Source organism: Coptis chinensis, chromosome 7 (genome assembly GCF_015680905.1).
Source record: "Coptis chinensis isolate HL-2020 chromosome 7, ASM1568090v1, whole genome shotgun sequence".
In the NCBI taxonomy this organism is placed as follows: Eukaryota; Viridiplantae; Streptophyta; class Magnoliopsida; order Ranunculales; family Ranunculaceae; genus Coptis; species Coptis chinensis.
Genome location: NC_141462.1, coordinates 91,194,154 through 91,214,104, shown reverse-complemented (window position 1 = coordinate 91,214,104; position 19,951 = coordinate 91,194,154). Strand labels below are relative to the sequence as shown.

General features: G+C 36.5%; 2 protein-coding genes across 5 annotated transcripts; both read left to right on the top strand.

Annotated features, from left to right (window-relative positions):
* The first annotated feature begins 300 nt into the window (after nt 1-300).
* F2KP (fructose-2,6-bisphosphatase) lies at nt 301-15,682 on the top strand. 4 transcript variants are annotated; one of them, XR_015202435.1, is made up of 23 exons: nt 382-711; nt 801-864; nt 969-1,264; nt 2,176-2,394; nt 4,805-5,008; nt 5,147-5,242; nt 6,022-6,120; nt 6,220-6,249; nt 6,789-6,842; nt 8,273-8,326; nt 8,415-8,492; nt 9,284-9,375; nt 9,461-9,518; nt 9,620-9,694; nt 11,255-11,302; nt 11,823-11,920; nt 12,851-12,926; nt 13,090-13,152; nt 13,270-13,361; nt 13,879-14,017; nt 14,601-14,669; nt 14,766-14,895; nt 15,423-15,682. XR_015202435.1 is itself a non-coding variant. In XM_086573118.1 (22 exons), exons 1-22 carry the CDS (start codon nt 520-522, stop codon nt 15,498-15,500), a joined length of 2,265 nt encoding a protein of 754 aa, XP_086429244.1. In that variant the 5' UTR covers nt 301-519; the 3' UTR covers nt 15,501-15,682. The 4 variants fall into 4 exon arrangements, 2 of the variants coding, with proteins under 2 accessions (XP_086429244.1, XP_086429245.1); XM_086573118.1 differs by lacking the exon at nt 13,879-14,017 and having other exon boundaries at nt 301-711; XR_015202434.1 differs by lacking the exon at nt 13,879-14,017 and having other exon boundaries at nt 14,596-14,669.
* A 1,462-nt stretch (nt 15,683-17,144) lies between these two features.
* LOC147489910 (RING-H2 finger protein ATL5-like) lies at nt 17,145-18,240 on the top strand. The gene has a single exon (XM_086573120.1). The coding sequence runs from the start codon at nt 17,285-17,287 to the stop codon at nt 18,104-18,106; it is 822 nt and encodes a 273-aa protein (XP_086429246.1). The 5' UTR covers nt 17,145-17,284; the 3' UTR covers nt 18,107-18,240.
* Nucleotides 18,241-19,951: the final 1,711 nt, after the last annotated feature.

Sequence of the window (19,951 nt, the reverse complement as noted above, 5' to 3'; positions counted from 1 at the left end):
TTAATTTATTTTCAAAGCCACTGCAAGATCCCGCATATGGCAAACTTCACCAAAATCAATTCCTCTGCTCACTGAAGTACGCTTCTAATCTTACCCTGGTAAACCCAACAAGTTTCCTACATGGCTACATTATGCAAAACGGTGAAAATGCCAATAGCAGCCCATCTAAGGAGTTGCACGCTTGTCATCACGTGAAGGTTGGCGTCAAATTCTGCAGAATATTTTGAATGCCTAAAGGCTGCACCGGTTCAACTCTTTGAATAGGCTGGCTTATTGAATCGTAGAGATGGAGGGCAGAATACAACACACAACTTCCGAGCGTAGGAAATAGTAAACACCTCACCGTCTTTTATTATTTTCTGTGATTCTATTCCATTTTATCCCAACAGCAACTCCAAAGTCTCACCTCTCCTTTTTCATCATATCCACAATCCAAAATCCACAATCCAACACAAGTTTACAAACAAATAAATAAAAAAATACAACACAACTGAAAAGTAAAACACAATCAAATAAAAAATGGGAACCGGCTCTTCGACGCAAAATGAGGACTCACAAGGAAACGAAGAGAAAGGAGACGGTGAAGAAGACCATTCAGGTGGACAGCTGTACGTTTCTTTAAAAATGGAAAACTATAGACGTAAAGGCGAACTCATTCCTCATGTTTACGGCTCTGATCCTCTCGTTGCTTCCTGGGATTCTTGTAAAGCTGTATATTTCCTTTACACTCTTTTTTTTTTTTTTTTTTTTTTTTTTTAACTATTTGTTTTTTTTTAATGTATTTATATTATTTTTTACAGCTGTCAATGGAACGTGAAACTACTTCAATGTGGGAATTAAGCTTTGTTGTTCCACCTAATCATGGTAAAAAAAAGAAAACTATACGAAGAATGATTTTATATTTATTAAGCTTTGATTGATTGTTGTTGTTGTTGGTTTTTTTTTTTTTGTATATTTTGTGTTATTAGAGACATTGGATTTCAAGTTCTTATTGAAGCCAAAGTATAGTAATACACCATGCATTGTGGAGGAAGGAATGAATCGAGTTCTCACTGGAGGAACTTTACAAGGAGATGCAAGAATGGCTATATTTAAAGTAAGTAGTGATGAAGTGCTCGAGTATCGTGTTTTTATTAAAGCGGATAGAGTTTCGCCGTTTGATCTTGCGGCTAGTTGGAGAGCTTATCAAGAGAATCTTCAACCTTCGACTGTTCGTGGAATTCCTGATGTTACTATAAATGCTGCACCATCATTGGGTGTTGAGGTACTACTCATTAGGCTCAGTTTAAGAAGTATTTTTTTTTCTGGTGATAGTTTGAATGCTAGTTTAAATTGATTGATAACGAACTTGGGTTTTTTTGGAAATTAATAAAGAAAATATCGTTCATTGGTTTTACGTTTTGTGTTTTTTATGATTATTGTAATTGATATAATCAAGTCGCAAGTTGAAGCTTCAGGACTTGAAGGATAATAATGGAAAACCAGATTCTTAACTACGTTGGATGTACAGAGAATATTTGTTCCTCTCACTAATGTTCCCATGCATTGATATAGACAGTTCATAAAATCGTCTGTGGTTTCTGCGTGCCACTGACCCACATAGAATTTAGCTTTGCTACCACACAGAATTCCTTTCTCTGCCTTCATATCATTGTTGACACTATTAAGCAAAACTATGCACTTATTAAGTTTGTTATCGCCTACCATTGCGTTGCTTCTATACGAAACAATTAAGTTTACTTTGAGCATTAATTCTTGACTATTCCAAAGCATACACACACATTTGCACATGATTTAGTGACTGCTGCTATTTATGGAATAGATCTATTCAACTGGGGACTGAGCCTCAAAACATTTCCATCGGGACAGACCAGGAAAACATTTGCACATGATATAGTGACTGACAATATTTACGGATTAGGAATTCTGTATTTGGTGTGTGTGTGTGTGTGTGTGTGTGTGTGCGCGCGCGTGTGTTTATTGTTTAGGTTTGTTTTTGGGTGATTGAGTGCTGCCTTGGGGGTCTTTGATGGAATTTTTGTTTGAAATGTTCTCTTTGGCATACCTAAGAAAAAAAAGAGAGAGAAGAAGATAGTGTGGGTTCACCAGGAAATTACTGTCTAGTATTCTCATTCCTATTCATTTTGACCATTTTGTTTATTTATTTTGGCACAGAATGGCTCTACATCGAGTTTGGAGCTTGATCTAGAACATTATGTTGTTCCAGCTCCAATGACTACAGCCAACTCAGGCATGGCTTATGCAGCTAACTTTACAGAGACTCCAAGATCAATAATTCATGGTGGGGTCTGTTCCAGCAGTGAGGCCTCACATAACTCTTCACATTCAAGCAAAACTGTTGGCATTTCTGTTGATAGGTCTGCACCTGGAAAGGTTTACCCTTTTGATCCTTCATGTCAATTTTAATGGAGCTTATATATGGGCCTTGGATCTGATGTTAAATATTTTAGTGAGAAAAGAACGTTGTACGTCATAACTGACTACCTTTTGCACCACCAAGTTGAATATAATTTTTTTAATTTAGCAGTCCCCCCTCCATAGATAGTTCTTGGAGTATAGTCAGATTACTTTCAAAGAAACTAATGTAGATCTTACTGGCGGAAGCTTCAGTTTAATTGAATCTTACACTTTAATTGAAACACAATTAAAAGACGACCTAAAAATAATTTTTATTGAATCTCTCAATCACAAATCACACACATAAACACAACTATTGAAACCCTAACTACAAGCCCGTTGTTTAAAATAAACCTAGAAAACATAAACCAATAGGAACACGACATGTGTCCAACTAACTAATAGACTCGAACCATGTGTTTGGACTCAACTAAGGGGCTCACGCTCATAACATGTAGAGGAAACATAGGCGCACACTTATGACACTGACAGACTCGACTAATGTTCTATATCACTCTCCCCAACCGAAAAAAATTCGTCATCGAATTTCTAATTAACAAAAATTTTAGGTAAAGAGAACCACATCCACAAGTTTTAGGAAATCGGCCAATACCCCAGCTGAAAGGAATCCGACCATGAATTTTTCCTTTGAAGCAACTTCCTTGGCTTAAAATCGGTAACCCACAACATGCTCTTGCACACGGATTATGAAAACAATAACCAGAAGATGCACTAAAAAATTTCGGTACCAATAGCTCGTCTTGAAAGCTTGTAATTTCACCAACATATGTGACTTTCTTTAAGGAAATCCAAATCTGCAATCGTGTTTTTTTGAAAAACAAATCACTTCGTTTGTTAAAGTGAGTCACAAAATTTTCCTAAATCAGATCTTCGTATTTATCAAAAAGAGACTCATCTTCATACTTATCAAAGATTGGTGGAGCGCCCAATAGGGGGGCTTCAACACTTGTCGGCAGCCGAGCGGCGCCATCATTGAGGGGTACACTCTCACGTTTCTCATTGAGAGGAGGTTCCCAGTTGGTGTTATCTTTCATGCCAATTTTGTTATCTCCGTTGTTTTCTGGATCTGTAGGCGCAAAAAGGGTTCAGAAAAGGGATTGAACCATCAACCTGAGATGCATCATCAGTACTAGCCACTGAACCATTATTATGTGGTGGTGGAGGTGGTTGTTGCACCTCTTTTTGGACTGGAAACTTTGCTTCCATCAGGGTCTGGAACATCTGTGTCATGTTCTTCATGCTTTCTTCTAAACGAGACATACGAGTATCTATGGATAGAGGACAACCTTGAGTTTCTTTGTGATTCATCATAATAACACAAAAAAAATTGACTTTTCGAGAAAAAAAAAAAAAAAAAAAAAAAAAAACCGTGAACAGTAACCTGGGTGAACAGTGATGTAGTGAATAACGCTTGATGAACAGTGTTTTCGGTGAACAGTACCGTGAATAGTAATATCTGGAATTAACCTGCTCCGATACCAAATAATATAGATTTTACTGGCGGAAGCTTCAGTTTAATTGAAACACAATTAAAAGACGACCTAAAAATCACTCTTTTATTGAATCTCTCAATCACAAATCACACACATAAACACAACTACTGAAACTCTAACTACAAGCCCGTTATTTAAAGTAAACTTAGAAAGCATAAACCAATAGAAACACAACATGTGTCCAACTAACTAATGGACTCAAACCATGGGTTTGGACTCAACTAAGGGGCTCACGCCCATAACATGTAGAGGGAACCTATGACATTGACAGACTCGACTAATGTTCTACATCAGAAACAACCTAACTTTTGAAGATCTTTTAAATAAGAACTGGATTTGTTTTGGTATGAATGTCATTTTACTTTGTTTTCCTGGTTAATAGGAGCCATTGCAATTTGTTTTATGGCCTTCTGCTGGTAATACATGTTTTTTTTATCGGGAGATTCATTGATACATAAAGACTTCAAAACAAAACTTTACAAAGATTGGTTCTCGTAGCAGGAGAGGAGACTGCAAGCTACCAAACTTACCTTCCCAATTACAAACCCATTTTACAAAAAAAGAGTCCCACTTCCAAAAAATTCTTGATGTCACCCCTGTAAATAAAGCAAGGATTTGCACACGTCCAATTGTGTAGCTCCTCTTTAATCCCTTCCACAGCCTTGTAGATATCCCGTTCCACTTGCTCAAAGACCGTTTTATTTCTCTCTTTCCACAAGGTCCATATAGTAGCGCTAAGGGAGATTTTCTGCTATCCATGTGGTCTTACTAGAAAGTGGTAGCAAAATTATCTTTCTGCTGGTAATACTATCTCTAATATATATAACATATTACAAATAAATTTATGCAATATCAAAATTGGGTTTTTGTAGGAAATGGAAATCATTATCCCAGATACTTCCAAAGTCTTTCCAAGCTCTAGCATGGTAGAGTCGAAATCAGTGGGGACATTTTCGCCATTGCAGAAACAAGATAGTCTCAGGGGGCTCTTTGTTGATAGGGGTGTTGGATCACCCAGGCTTGCTAAATCAGCTAGTGCAACCACTTTTGATCTCAAACTAGATTCTGATACGAAGGTTGGTAGAGCCTTGTCCGATTTCCTTACTCTGTTTTCCACTTAATGTAGTATTACTATGTTGATTGCTGACTAATATGGCTAAATATTATATGGTTTCTGATTCTTATACTTAGGTTTTTTCCTTACTGAATTTTAGAATGCCATGCCAGCGGCTGCTGGGGCTGTGGCAGCGGCAGCTGTAGCTGATCAGATGCTTGGACCAAAGGAGGATAGGCATTTGGCAATTGTTCTGGTACTTAATCCTTTTGTTTATTTTTGAATGATTAAATTGTTTAAAGGTGGACATGGTGGAATCTCCCAACAATTTGGAAAATGACTTGCCAAAAGAAACAAGAGACTTATTTGTACAAAAAAGTTCATTCTCTTTTGTATTTATTTATTTATCTTTTGCTTGGTAAAGCTTAGGCCGAGAAAGCCTGCAATATAATAGAAGAAATGCAATAGAAAAGCATTACAACCAAACAAGATAAACACCAATAACAACTTATTTAGACCTTGCAATTAAACTTCTTAAACACCTTAGACCACTGGAATGAGAGGGCTTTGCTAGACATAATGGTCTCCGGCATAGTGGTTAAGGTTCCTTCAAACTGTTCCTATTCCACTCAAGCCATATACCCCACAGAATCACGAAGGTAGAAGACTCCATAGCCGATTTCCAGGTGAAGTGAAAGGTCCAGTAGTCCATGAAGGCATGGACCAAACAAATTTACCAAAGTGAAAGCATTCTATTTTGGTTTTTGTTTAAATGGTCGCCTTGTTAAATGAATTTAGATTTAATGGAAATGGCATTACAGCTCTCCCAGTGTGCCGTTCTGAGATTTAGAATTCATAACCATCTTCCATTATACTTTTGTCTACTATTGTTGTCTCTTGATAACTGTTTATGTGACCATTAGAATTATGCACGAAAATTAATTTCCTTTTGAAAATTTTCCTTGGTAACTAAAATATGCGTGTTAGATCATTAGGCATGGATTCCCTTTCTCTAACTAGTTGGTCCTGCTTTAGGTTGGCTTGCCAGCTCGAGGCAAAACTTTTACTGCTGCAAAACTTACAAGATATCTCCGCTGGTTGGGTCATAGCACCAAACATTTCAATGTTGGCAAGGTGATAATTTGTGTGTTTTACTATTTAGTGCCACCACTAAATTTTCTCTTCTCGTAGTGTGGAAAAGCTTTTTATGACTCAGTTTCTTGATTTTAACAGTATCGGCGCCTTAAGCATGGAACCAATCAGGTATGCCTAATATATTTGGCCTTTGTTGTCTTTGAAATCCTGAACATACTTTAGTATCCTTTTCCAGCATGTTCAAGTGTCGTGATACTTTATACAAGAGAACGCTTTATACTTTATACAATACTATTACTTTAGAAAATTTTGGTGCTTTATGATATTTACAATTCTATCTTCAGTGAGGTAGAACGTGGTTTTACATTTTAGTAAGAATGCTTACTGTGACTTAGCCAAAGGTTGGGATGGTTGTCTGATGGTGATGGCGTTACACTGCTAATACTCAACTCTTGATATTTTGGTCATCAGCCTGCCATTGAAAATTTCTGAAAAAGATAAAACAGTTCAATCTCTGAAGAAGTAGTCTACAAATATTACAAATGAGTATTTTATTAGTTTTTATCTTAACTTTCTTTCGTTGTGTGAAACGTATTTTATATTTTAATGTCTCTTAATGTTTTAGAAATTTTTATATCCCAAGGTGGGGATATAAAACTTTTATTGGCGACAGCCTTAACAAGTAAAACTTTTATTGGTGAGTGCAGTCCGCTGATTTTTTCCGAGCTGACAATCCAGAAGGCATGGAGGCACGCAATGAGGTGAGGTTCCGTCAAGAATCCTATTACATAATATAAACCGTTTATTTCTCATGTAGTTATGGGATTTTCCGTAATGTTGTAGGCAACAAACCTTGCAATTTCCTTTGGCTAACAGCTACATTATGCTGTTGCTCTCTACCCTGTTAAGGTTATGAAGAATATTTGTATATCCCGGAGGTTTAAGTACATCAATATAGTCTGTTAGATTACACAGAATGCCTACTGTTTGTTAGAGTGCAGGTTTACCATTAGATGGGTTTCCTTTGGGAGTTCCTATAGGAGTTAGCACATTTAGAGTAACTGTCAACTATTCAATCATTCTAATTGTCACAATTCCTTATTGGGTCTTGTTCTCAGTGTTGGTAATGCGGGCAAGGTTCTTAGTTTCCAATCAGTATTGATGTTGATCCTGACAGAGATTTAAGCACAATTTGTGAAGAGTGGCATTTCTTTAAAATGTCAGTCAAGGCAAAAGCAAAAATTTAATGGTAACACCAGATTGCTGGCAAGGCTTTAGTTTCCAATTAGTATTGATGTTGATCCTGCAGAGATTTAAGCGTAACTAGGGAGGAGTTGTATTTCTTCGAATTTCGATCTGGGACTCAGGGAAAAGAAAAAAAAACAAATCTAATGTGTGAAATCAACTTTGTAAATGGAATAAAAATTCTGTGAGTTGGTGAGATCTATAATCTTGATCATGGACCCGGTTTTTATATGTGTGTTTGACACATGATTCTGCTGTTTATATTGTCATAATTAATTTCTTTCCCTTACTGGAATTCATCCTGTTTTTCAAAGTAATGTAATATTATTGGATAGGTCAGAAGTTGTAGATCTCTATCCTAAATCCTAAGGGTCTTCCTGCAAAGTCTTCTATGAGAAATTTTGATCTAATGGAGTAGTTGTCATTTAACAGTGGAAAGCTGTTTCTGAGAAAACATTGCAGAAGTATGAAGAAATATATTTTGAAAGGATAAATTAGTGGGTCACCTTCCTTCTACTTGGAATATTTCCATAAGGTGGTTTGATGCCAAGTTACCGACTGAGCTTGTATATTATTTTGTTTTTAGATCCTCAGTTTGATTCTACACTACAACTGCATTTAAGCTCAATTTTTCAAAGTTACATTGACACAGATTGGTGTGTCCGTATACAAAGTGTCTGACACGGCGAAATATCAAAAAATGAGGTTTATCACATATGATGTGGCCAACACGGATTATTTTTAAAATATGGCGTGTCCATGTAGCATAGCAATTTTTTGCATTTGCTGTAATTCTAATTCAAGGAATAAATGAATAGCCACACTTGTCCGTAGGGATTTTTTTTTTACGAGTGGTATCTGTTAATTGTTGGTATACTTCTGTAGTTTATTAAACATTTTTACTTAGGACATGTTCTCTAGTTCTCACTGTACTGATGGTCAGTAGGTAGCAGCCCTGGCAATGGATGATATGACAGCCTGGATGCAAGAAGGTGGCCAGGTTAGGTGCTGCTATTTTTCGTTTGTGTTTCTTTATTGTTCCTTGTATATGTTTTTAAAGTTTCAAAAGCCATTCCTTTGTGCTCTAGGTTGGAATATTTGATGCCACAAACAGTACAAGGATTCGTAGGAATATGCTCATGAAAATGGCTGAGGGAAAATGCAAGGTAGTGATGTTCATGAGTGGAGGGGTCCACTGACTTATTGTTGATAGTATAATATATTCATGATTCTCTTATCACTTTACCGTCCCTAAGAGAAGATGGAGAGAAGTTGAATTATTAATTGTTTTTTCTAAAACATACAACCTGTATTCTCTTTGAACAGTAACCTTGGATTTTAACCGGGAAAAAAAAAGAAGAATAATCATGGATTTTAACGATGTTGCTTTGGTAACAATATAGAGAAAACAAATGGATCTTCATGCATGCATAGATACATAGATACATACTTACATACACAGAAAATTTTCATACATATGTACTTGATGATGTATATATGCTTGTAGTGTGTGTGTGGACATGAAGGGGTGTTACAAAAATCTATCAGCATAAATTTGCTTACTCAGGCCCTCACTCGATTAACTTTTTCCCAATCCCGGAATCCCCCACTGCACACCCACCCACCCACCCACACATTGTTAATTCTGATGTATATAGATTTTGGACTTGATTTCATCAAACTCAACATGCATTTTCCTTTCCATGGAAACTGTTGTTGGTCTACATTGCAGTACACCAAAGTTTTCGGATGGATTCTTAAAGTGTGAAACTTCCTATTGGAGGAATGTTGCTTTTCAATTTATATTTAATGGTCCATATAGAGGAGTAGTTAGGCACAAGTGTGCATCCAGATGTGTTACATTAGACGATATGAAATCTGGTTGGAGCGTAGAGAATATCAGTTGATACACTTAATGTTTCAATCGCCATTGATAAATGTTGTCTTATCTCTACAGATCATATTTTTGGAAACATTATGCAATGATGAGCGCATTATAGAAAGAAATATACGTCTTAAAATCCAACAAAGTCCTGATTATGCAGAAGTGTGAGTGCGGAAGATTTCTAACCTCCCATAGTTTTTACTCCTGATATTACTTTACAGTTGATAACAGCACTCATGCTGTTTGCAGGGAAGATTTTGAAGCTGGGTTGCAAGACTTTAAGACTCGGCTTGCCAATTATGAAAAGGTCCATTTGTTAAATTCTCATAGTCAGCCTTGTGATAGAACTGCAATTCAAAGTTATATCGTAGTTTGGAGTGCACTAGAACCATACGTGTTCCTTAACAGGTTTATGAGCCTGTGGAAGAAGGATCGTATATCAAAATGATTGACATGGCTAGTGGGCAAGGTGGGCAAATACAAGTAAGTGTGGTTACTTGTTCATTTTATTTTATTCATTTCATAACAGAATAGATAGGTGGATTCTCTTTGCTTTATCTAGCCCTTAAAGTTTCCATATGTAAAATGGTTGGAAAGTGCTCAAATTTAATTGATCTTACCCAAGATTTTTCAGATGAAGGTATTTATTGACTTATTGTCACATTCTAATTCATTAATCATGTTTAGTCCTGTTAAAATGTCATTCTTGAGTCTTGACATATAAGCTGTAACATAATATCTATACAGCTTTGACTTTAAATTAGAGTAAGCAAATTCCATGAATTTAAGCTGAAGATCATAACGGAACTTATACTAGTAAGTGCAAGTTCACTGGTAGGAAGTTGAGGCTTCCTTAATCAGGAATTTCTGTTGACAAAGGAGTCAAGTACTTGAATCCACCTAGTGACTTGTGTCTTCTGTAGGAGCTAGATATGCACTTACAGTCTCTTAAATTCTTTTAGTCAGACCTTGAATTGTTGGGAGATATCTCACGTGAGAACCTTAATATTTGGCTTAGCCGTGTTAGAGTGATTGGAAACAGTCTCTTTTTGTTTTCTGACTTGAATTCCAAATCTCTTAACATCTCCATTTAATTGATTTAAAATGAGAAGTGTGCATTAGTTTTAGTGGAAGCATTTGAGAGACTGCTTTTGCTCGAATTTTTTAGGACAACAATCTACCCATTTTAAGATAAAGTATTTGAGGTGGTCCAATTTGGTATAAGCAATACACTATAAGGGAACACCCAGCATATCGCGCATGATAAAACAATGTTTCCTATTAGATAGAAACACCTTCACCTTTAAGTCCAGTAGGTTCTTGATAGCTTAGCAAGGAGAAACAATGAAATTAAGAATTTGATATAACTAGGTATAAAGAGAGAGTAAGGGTTTCTGTTTCGTTAACTTCCACTGGTCATTGGGAACACAAATCTTCATGATGCGGTGCATGCCAGCATCCCAGCATCCCCGTGTCCCGTGTGTAGCATGTGATGATGTCTTGGCCATTATGGCATCTCCTCATTTTTTTTCCTTTTGTTTTTAATTTTAAATTAGAAAGTCATGATAGGACCTGGATTCAATGTACAAATAAGGGGCCACAGACCACAATCTAGTTAGAGACTCGGCGTTATGTTTTCAGGACTTGAGAGAATTAAAAATTCAGTTTTCTAGCGGTTTATTCCTATTCTCACTTGATTAAATTAGGACTTTCTACTTTTCGCCTTCAATTATTGGTGTTCATCTGTACTTTCTACTACCATGTGTAAAATTTTTATCACTCCATATTTTAATAGATTTGCTATATCCTCATAAGATTTTGGTTGTTGCATGTTTTGTCCTTGTAATTCTGGACCACCAATTTTTTGAGTTGCTTGCTGATGATTTGAATTACTCAAAGTACATATTTACTTAGACTTGCGCATGCCTCTTCTTGTTTGAAAAATATTTTTGCAAGTGTTTGCAACTCCTCATGAAGCCTTACAGAGACTCTAATTGAGCATCTACTTCTCTCGTTCATGACAAATCTTATCTTTTGATTCAGGTCAACAATATCAGTGGTTATCTTCCAGGAAGAATTGTCTTTTTCTTGGTAAACTAACTCAACTATTCTATTATTTTAGGAAGATTTTGAAGTCTCCCTCATATCTATCAAATATATGTACACATACATGCATATTTGAGACTTATCTTGGATCAGTGTCATTCTTTCTCCCTCCAATTACATCTTGCTTTGTGGTTTATGCTATTCTCTCTCTCTCTCTCTCTCTCTCTCACACACACACACACATTATTATTTCTCGAATTTTTATGTTACTGATGGAAAAACAAATTACGTTGGGGGAGGCGACAAGTGCGCTGCTAGTCCCGTCTGAATAGCAAAACCTATCATTCTACATACATATTCGTGGGATTGTTGACCATTATTTTATTTATTTTTAAAATTCAACCATCACTGAATTTTCTACACTTCTGATGTGCATTCAAAGTTTAACTATTAAAAAGCTGCATTATTTCACCATTGTAATATTTGTTGGTTAACAACCTAGGCATATCTTTTCTTGAATGTTTCTTACCCATTCTGATGGAATACTGTTTTCTTATATATGCAGGTGAATACACATCTCACGCCACGCCCAATATTGCTTACTAGGCATGGAGAGAGTCGAGATAATGTTAGAGGCAGAATTGGGGGAGACACTGTTATAAGGTTTACCTACAAAAACATTTTCATTTGTCAATGTTATAATGATTTATCTCTTCAAAAGCAGTAAAGTTTTCATACATTACTATGTTATCTGTACTGGATATTTATTTTGATATACTTTTCAGATCCAGAGTATTTATATCCATTCACAGAAAACCTTGATAGGTAAATATTAGAACCTCTGAGATCACAGTTGGTTTGGAATTCTCTAGAGTAAAAATGTCATAAGTTTTAATAGGTCGATCTGACATCTTCATTGGAAGTTAGTTGAGTAAGAGGTAATCCCAAATAATAGACATGAAGTTACCTCCTTGGGCAACCAAGGGTATGAGCAGAGCACATGAGCATGAATTCCTTGAGATCAGTATCAAACACAAGCCTTCATGGAAGCATTACGAAGTGTCTTACTGGAATATTTGAGAAATAAAATTTAGTTGTTTTTTACAATATAATGTCTTTGATTGACTTATCATTTTTGGCTCTTCTGAAGTTCTGAACGGCTTTACTAAAATCATGACTTAAGAATTGATATTGAAAATGAAGAGGATCTTCTTTCCTTAGAGGCTGAGAAACTTCTGAGGAACCCATATCATGGTTCACCTAAATAGAGAAGTGGGATAATCAGATGCAACACATGGAACTTATAAATTATGACTGTTTGACATAGTGATATGTTTACAGACGTTGATTTCTCTGCTGCAAATAATCATTGCAAATGGAAGAGTCAAATATTACAATCCCTATTTAGGGTATACTGTTGTCTCATAGAATCTTCCACCCTTGGACTTTTCAATGGTATCTTAGTTATGATATTACTTTTTTGCTTTGTTTCTTGATGTAATGATGTCCTATTTCTTTTGTCTTGGTGTTGTTAAAGACTTGATATCTACAATTAATCTCAAATTCATGTAATATTTTAATCTGTTTGAACAGTGATTCTGGTGAGGTTTACGCAAAGAAACTTGCAAATTTTGTTGAAAAGCGACTGAAATCTGAACGGACAGCTTCTGTAAGCTTCCAAATTATTTTATTGTCTTTTTTTCTGCCATATCATACTTGATTTATCAACCTCTCAAAAGCATGTGTGGGTGGGTGTGTTGAAACTTCACTCTAAGCTGGGTCTTGTAGTGATGCTAATCTGGTTTACCATCTCTGTTCTCATTCTGGTATAGATATGGACCAGTACACTGCAGAGAACGATTTTGACTGCAAGTCCTATTGTAGGATTTCCGAAGGTTAGTTATTATTTGAAGTGGTTCTTTTGTCAGCCTTTATATTACATGCTGAACAAGGTTTTGCACCTGGGAGCAAGCCACTTCAGGAGATTTAATGCAATTCTTTTTTTTTTGAAGATACAATGGCGAGCACTTGATGAGATAAATGCCGGCGTATGTGACGGAATGACATATGAAGAAATAAAGAAAAATATGCCCGAGGAATATGAGTATTTTACTGAACTTAATCTTCATTTTAGCCTTTAGGACAGTTATAATTGTTGAGATGTTTAGTCCCACATGGGATATGTTAAACCACGCATTAAAGTATATAAATTATGGGGTTCTCCACTTATCACCAATTGGTTTTAAGTTGGATGCCCATCTTCAATAATAGTAGTGTACAGTTCAAAACAATAATTTCCCAATTTGTTATCCGTTTTCATTTGTGTCATACCTTTTTCTGTGTGGACTTCACATGCCAATAACTAGCTTGACACAGTCACAGATTATATAGGTATCCAACATGTGGAAGTCTAATGTCTGCCCCCTTTCTGCATATCTCTGATTACCATATTGTTTCACTTAATTTCTGTTCATGAAAGATTCTTGAAATGAAGCAAGACCAATGAGGCTTTTATGTTCTCTCTTTTAGATGTGATATTATTAGTAATAGACTGATAGGCTTGATAGCTGTACTTGTATATAACATGGCAGTGAATTACTCGTCTTAATTCTGTCTACTAGACTTCTATTTAGTACAGAACCTCGAGATACCAGTTACGACCATAGCTGATGTTTAAGACGGATAGTGCCTCACTGCATACTTGCGTGAAAGTAGCGAAGTGTGAATTGCTTTGCGGGCTTATCAGTTATCGTACCCAAGGTTATTTGCTTATATTTTTTCCCCAACATTTTTTTGTCAACAGAAAAGATACTGGCTTATTGTACCACCATAGCTAAGATATAAAACTGATAGTGGCTCAGAAAATGTTGATATATGTTGTGTCCACCTTTGGTGAAATTAGCAATATAATTGGTGTGATATGAGTGCTAAGGATGGTACAGGCTTAAAACGAAAGCATGGTATCAGCTTATTAGATGGAGATTGATCTTTATGTTTCTTAGGTGACTTTGGGAAGTAAGAAATGCAACTTGGAAATCTAGTGGTGCTGTACTTAGTAGTGTATTGTAGCCTTCTACAACTTTCAAGAAAAACCTGAACTACCAATATCATCTCAATTCTCATGGTCTAGGACTCGTTAGCAAAAATGAAATAATAGTAGTAATAATAAAAATGCACCAGTATTATTACATAATTTAATTTATGTTTATTCTGGGTTATATATATATATTTTCGTTTTCATTTGATTATTGGTTGTAGGCTATATGTCTTCTAAAATCAGTTCTCCTTTTTGTGCTTTATGGCGGATTCATTCAGGATAACCATGTTTTGTTTCTAAGTGCAGGTCGCGTAAGAAGGATAAGCTGCGTTACCGATATCCTCGTGGGGAGTCGTATCTTGATGTTATTCAAAGGTTTGTATTTGTAGGAGTTCAGTTTTAGTGAAAGCCTCCTTGGGTTTCAGGATCTTCTTTAGCACGTTCAATATACATCTTATCATACTCATGCAGGTTAGAGCCTGTAATCATCGAACTTGAGCGACAACGTGCACCTGTTGTAGTGATTTCTCACCAAGCGGTATTGAGAGCCCTATATGCATATTTTGCCGACAGGCCCTTGAAAGAAATTCCACATATTGAGGTATGCGTGACCAGCTAAGAAATCCTTCTCATATTAGCATTAATTATATCCTCTATTTATTGAAACTGGAAAAGCGAGATTTTCTATTGGACTATTGGAAGGAAAAATAAAAGCCATCTGTTCCAGTTTTTTATATATGTGGAATTTTTTTTATCTAAAAAGAAAAGAGAAGATGTATGTCATATTTTAATCATTTGATCTGATTTTACCACCTTGAATATTTCCCTTAATAAGATTTTGAAGGTCTGACCCACTTTTTAAGGGGCAAGAAAATCCAGATGTCGGGTCATACTCATTGCCTGTGGTTTCCAGTTGGTGACTATGAACTAGTTTCATAACTAATTTTGTCGTTATACAAAGTTCAAGTGGAGCCGTTCCTTACTAGTTCACACTTCACAGGAAACCTGCCGCGGGGACTTTATTTTTCAGATTTAGGTGTTTGGTCCCTTGTAGAATTATGAATAAAAAGAAAAAACCAAATGACACTTCCTTTCTATTTTAACCAAACATGATTTCTTTGCTTTCAGGTACCACTTCATACAATAATCGAGATACAGATGGGGGTCACAGGTGTCCAAGAGAAAAGATACAAACTCATGGACTGATATTTATCGCTGAACATCCTTTGTAACTATATAATGATATCGGAAGAGGAAATACAATAAAATTTCTCCATTCATTTATGTCTTCATTCATTGACAGATGTAAGATATCAGCTCATCATTACATTTACTCGATCACCTATGAAAACAAAAATTGAAGAAGAAAATTTTGAGATCTGAGCAAACTGCTTTTTGGCATACGCGGTACATTGTTGTTTTATACTGATGTTTATAGCGGTCAGATATAATTCCTTCATCACCCCGTGTAAATTCTAGCTAGCTATTAAATTAAGTTGCTGAAAGTTTTTCCTTCTGCAGAAATTTTTATACTGTAGGAGGAAAGTAGAGAAAATTTAAGTTGCTGCTGCTTCTATGAATGCGGAGTAGGTCAGAAATATTCTGTGAATCGTTTGGCCTTACTATTTTTCTGAATGAATTTCAAGCGGAGTGGAGTTAGGCCCCATTAAAGATTCTAAAGAAACATATAGTATTTTCTTTATTGATGTATCCCCACCCCAGCGCACTCTTTGGCTTCTCCATTTTTCTTTGGTTATTTTCAGAGCAAGATTCCATACCTTCCCCTCCCAGCTTGTTTCCTTTTTTTCGTTGTACCATTACTGTCTTTCAACATTTCCTGCGTATAACTTGTTCAGTCTAAGAATCATTTCCTGTTAAAGGTCTGCTGGCGAGTGCTGGGTTGTAAAAAAGTATAATATTGCTTAAGAAAGGCATGTACAGTTTCCAAACAATCCCCTGATAACATGAGAAGAAAGCACAAGCACTACAAAGTAGCTGCAGATTGAAGTGCTAGGCTGGTTTTGTTGGTTCTAGTTATTGGTCAGCTTCTGATCAGGAAAAAAAAAATGTTTCTTGTCTGCCTTGTGTGGTGAACTTCGGTTGGACCGTGGGAGCAGGAATGCTGAACAGAAGTCTTACACAGGCCCCATCTATAAAAGGAGTATAATACACTCATTCTCAATTCCTTACTCTAATTCAATTTGCTGCTCTCAGCAATGCCTCTTTCGTGTATTGCGAGTTTGCGACACCTACTTACTGATTTACCTGCACAGAAAAGACACTCCGATCGCCTCTTTTGGTACCCGATCTTGAGCCGATGTCAAATCCTTCTCAAATCAAATGACTGTAACAAAACTAAAGTTTGTTTCCAGGACCACTTGATTCCTTCTCAACTGAAATTAGCTCACATGAAAACATTAAATAATTAACGCTTGCCGTCTCCTTCACGAGACTTCCCTCTTTCAAGTCAAAGCAGTTCCCTCATTCCAAGGGATCCTTTCATCCATCTAACCTACATTTCTATGTGAATATTATGCGTTTCTCTCATCTCATAAAAAAAAGGGTAGAGGATGAATGCTTAAGCTGACATTTTACGCAAGTGTAGTGAGACCTTTGTACACTAATCCCGTAATTCAATCTGTTACCAACGACTTTATTCACACGTCTACGTTTCTCTATGCATATTCCTAGGACTTTTCATGTGATCTCTCTTAAATCTCCATCTACAACTCTCTTTTCTACGAAGTTCACTTCCACTCTACTTCTCTGCTCTCACTATTACTACTTGTGCTACTTCAGTACTAAGTGGAGATTGAAGAAGTTGGAAGTGGTGCGGTGCTAATGCTATAGTCCGTGAGTGGAGCGAACTCTAATTGGGTCAGGTGGAGCGGTTGTTAAAAATCAAAGAGTATCTGCCTGTCCTTTATTCTCTTGTTCCTCTCATTTTTCTTTCATTCCGCTCACTCCCTGCTTTGTAGTGCTCTACTATTATGTCCAATTCATCAGTTGATCTATGTAGTTCTTGTAATTCTAATCCGTCTTCATCAATTATTCCATTGGACATAAATTCATATGATGGGAAGCTTATGTTTGCTGCCATTATTTCGTTGTTGTTAGTCATTTCATTTGTTTTACTACTCCATGCATATGCGAGGTGGGTGTTTCTAATTGGACAATCTGCTCATCATAGGAGACGAACTGCATTATCCTTCTCTACCAGCACGACGACTACTAGGCTACATCATGATTTTAGGGACACAGATTCGAATGAGATGGATGGTCTTGATGTTTCTATCATTTCTTCGATCCCAGCCTTCGTCCACAAATCCGATGGTAATGAAAAGTATGTATTGGATTGTGTGATTTGCTTGAGTCTGTTCGAGGACGATGAGGTTGGTAGGCATCTACCTAATTGCAACCATGCATTTCACGTCCACTGTATTGATACATGGCTTCGGTCGCATCCGAATTGTCCCATCTGTAGAGCTGTCATTGGATCGAAAAACGTTGAAGTGAAGCCAACATTAGTAGATGATGTAGTCTTCCAAGAGTCATCAGAGATGCTTCATATTGAGTTATCGGATGTAGTTGAGCCTTCAGAACCTCCTTTAGAAGTTGAAATTGAAATGCCACCAGTAGAATCCAATTCAGCATGTATTGTACAGAAATATTCGTCGACACCGCCACCATCACCACCTCTACCAGTGCAACTTCCCATTGGCTATTCCATAAAGAGAATACTTAGTATGGGTAGATCAGAACACAAAAGAGTATGTCCATCCTCCTCCAATGTGAATGATTTGAATGTTTAACATTTCTGTTTCAATTTTTTTTCGTGAGGGGGAACATAAATTCAGTGTGTTTCAAAGTGTAGGGCTATTGATTAAACCCAATAACTTATCCAATCAGCTTGACTGACATTCTGACAATACGACCCAAAAGTCCGAAGAGGGCAAATACTTCGCAGCAGACCACATGACCCATTGCGTAAGGGATCAGGCCCCACGTCCCTAGCTCATACTCACGTGACATGTCTTGCTTATCTATTATCTTTACAACCAGTATTCTACACGCCGGCTTTTTAAAGTATTCAATCCCGTCGTTGAAGGGCTGATAACATGGGAGGGATCATCAGTAATTTTCGCTTCACTCATTTGATTCACAAGCTGCCGTTGTACAGTATAGTTTTTGCTAAAATGGTGGGACTGTTGGGGTTAAATGTGATTCAAGAAACCAGTGTTTAACCCATTGACAAAAAGAGTGTCTTGGCTGCTCCCTCGTCTAACCTGCACTTCAAGCTCTTTTGTTGTCTCTCGTTTTTGGTCTCCTGGAATTGGAGTCTGCAACATTAAGAGAAACTTAATGTCAGTAAACAAAAACCAATAATGTGTAATTAAAGTAATGGTATTTGCTAGAAAATAAGTAAAACAAGGGTGAAATCATACCATCTGAGTCACTACAATACAGTTCGAAAAAGATATTGTCAAGAAGATAAATGAGAAAACAAAATGAACTATTTTTTTTAGTCCAAACGACTACCTATCATGTCGCCCAAAAGAGTTCCCAAACGATTTATCCATGTCGTCCCGAGACTGTCCAAACAACCTACCCATATCGTCTGGCTAAAATCTCGAAAGTTTTGTCTCAAACGACATACACAGACTGTTTAAGTGTACATTCAAACTATCTGGCGAGATCATTTGAGTGTACACTCAAACGAGCCGGTAGTGTCAACATGGCGAGACCTATTGGGCTGAAAACATGTTTTTTTAGACAATGACAAATTTATAATATTTCTTTTATTTTAGTGTGCCCAATGAAATTTGAAGAGCCGGTGAAAGTCTCAAAAAAAAATCATCTAGTAGCTATTAGTAGTAGCTGTTAGATTTTGCAACTTTCGGAGTAATTAAGAGGTATCCCTAACTAACTCTAAATTCTAAATTGACTACGCAATAACAATGCCCAAAAACCTAAATTCTAAATTTGATTTTTCAAAACCAATAAATACTCAAAATCTAATGATTGATAATGTGATTATTTCTAGCCATAAGAAACACATTATGCAACTGGTTTTCAAAGTCTATCTCGAAAGTAGATTCACTGATTCAAACCTGAACCTTGGGTGATGACTTCTAGCCAAGTAGTTTTCTCCTTAAAAATCAATATAAAATCATCCGTTTATTGGAGAAGTTGTTAGATTTTGGCCAATGGTAATGGATAATTTGTTATATTTTTGGTCGTGGAAGCCAGTTTTAACCCTTCCATCCAAACTGACAAACAACGTAGTTGAAGTGTTGAACACGTATAAAATCGGGTGTGTGGTCACATAAAGTGCATTTTCTTTGGTAAAAGAAAAAAGAAACTTGTCAATGCGTTCAAACACCTTGGACAGTGTAAGATGATCCACTGTAGTTTTACTTAAATACGCCTCTAAAACTTTGCTTGGCAATCAAAGTGCTGTTTTGATCCTTATTTCAACTGGCCTTAGCACGTGGTTCCGCGTAGGTACCTCTTTCTCTCTCTTTTTTTCAGGTGGCCCCACAAAAGATAAAAAAAAACACAACAACCAAAAAAAAACAAACAAACAGCACGTGTCACGGAATTGAAACACGCCAGAACCGATAGACATGTTATCGGCTCACTCACCCATCCCAGTT

Bases quoted from the DNA above. Each gene is read 5' to 3' on its own strand.
- F2KP (XM_086573118.1), top strand. From the start codon at position 520: ATGGGAACCGGCTCTTCGACGCAAAATGAGGACTCACAAGGAAACGAA. The intron at 712-800 runs GTATATTTCCTT...TATTTTTTACAG, and splicing joins CCTGGGATTCTTGTAAAGCT to CTGTCAATGGAACGTGAAAC. The intron at 6,250-6,788 runs GTATGCCTAATA...TGGTGAGTGCAG, and splicing joins TTAAGCATGGAACCAATCAG to TCCGCTGATTTTTTCCGAGC.
- LOC147489910 (XM_086573120.1), top strand. From the start codon at position 17,285: ATGTCCAATTCATCAGTTGATCTATGTAGTTCTTGTAATTCTAATCCG.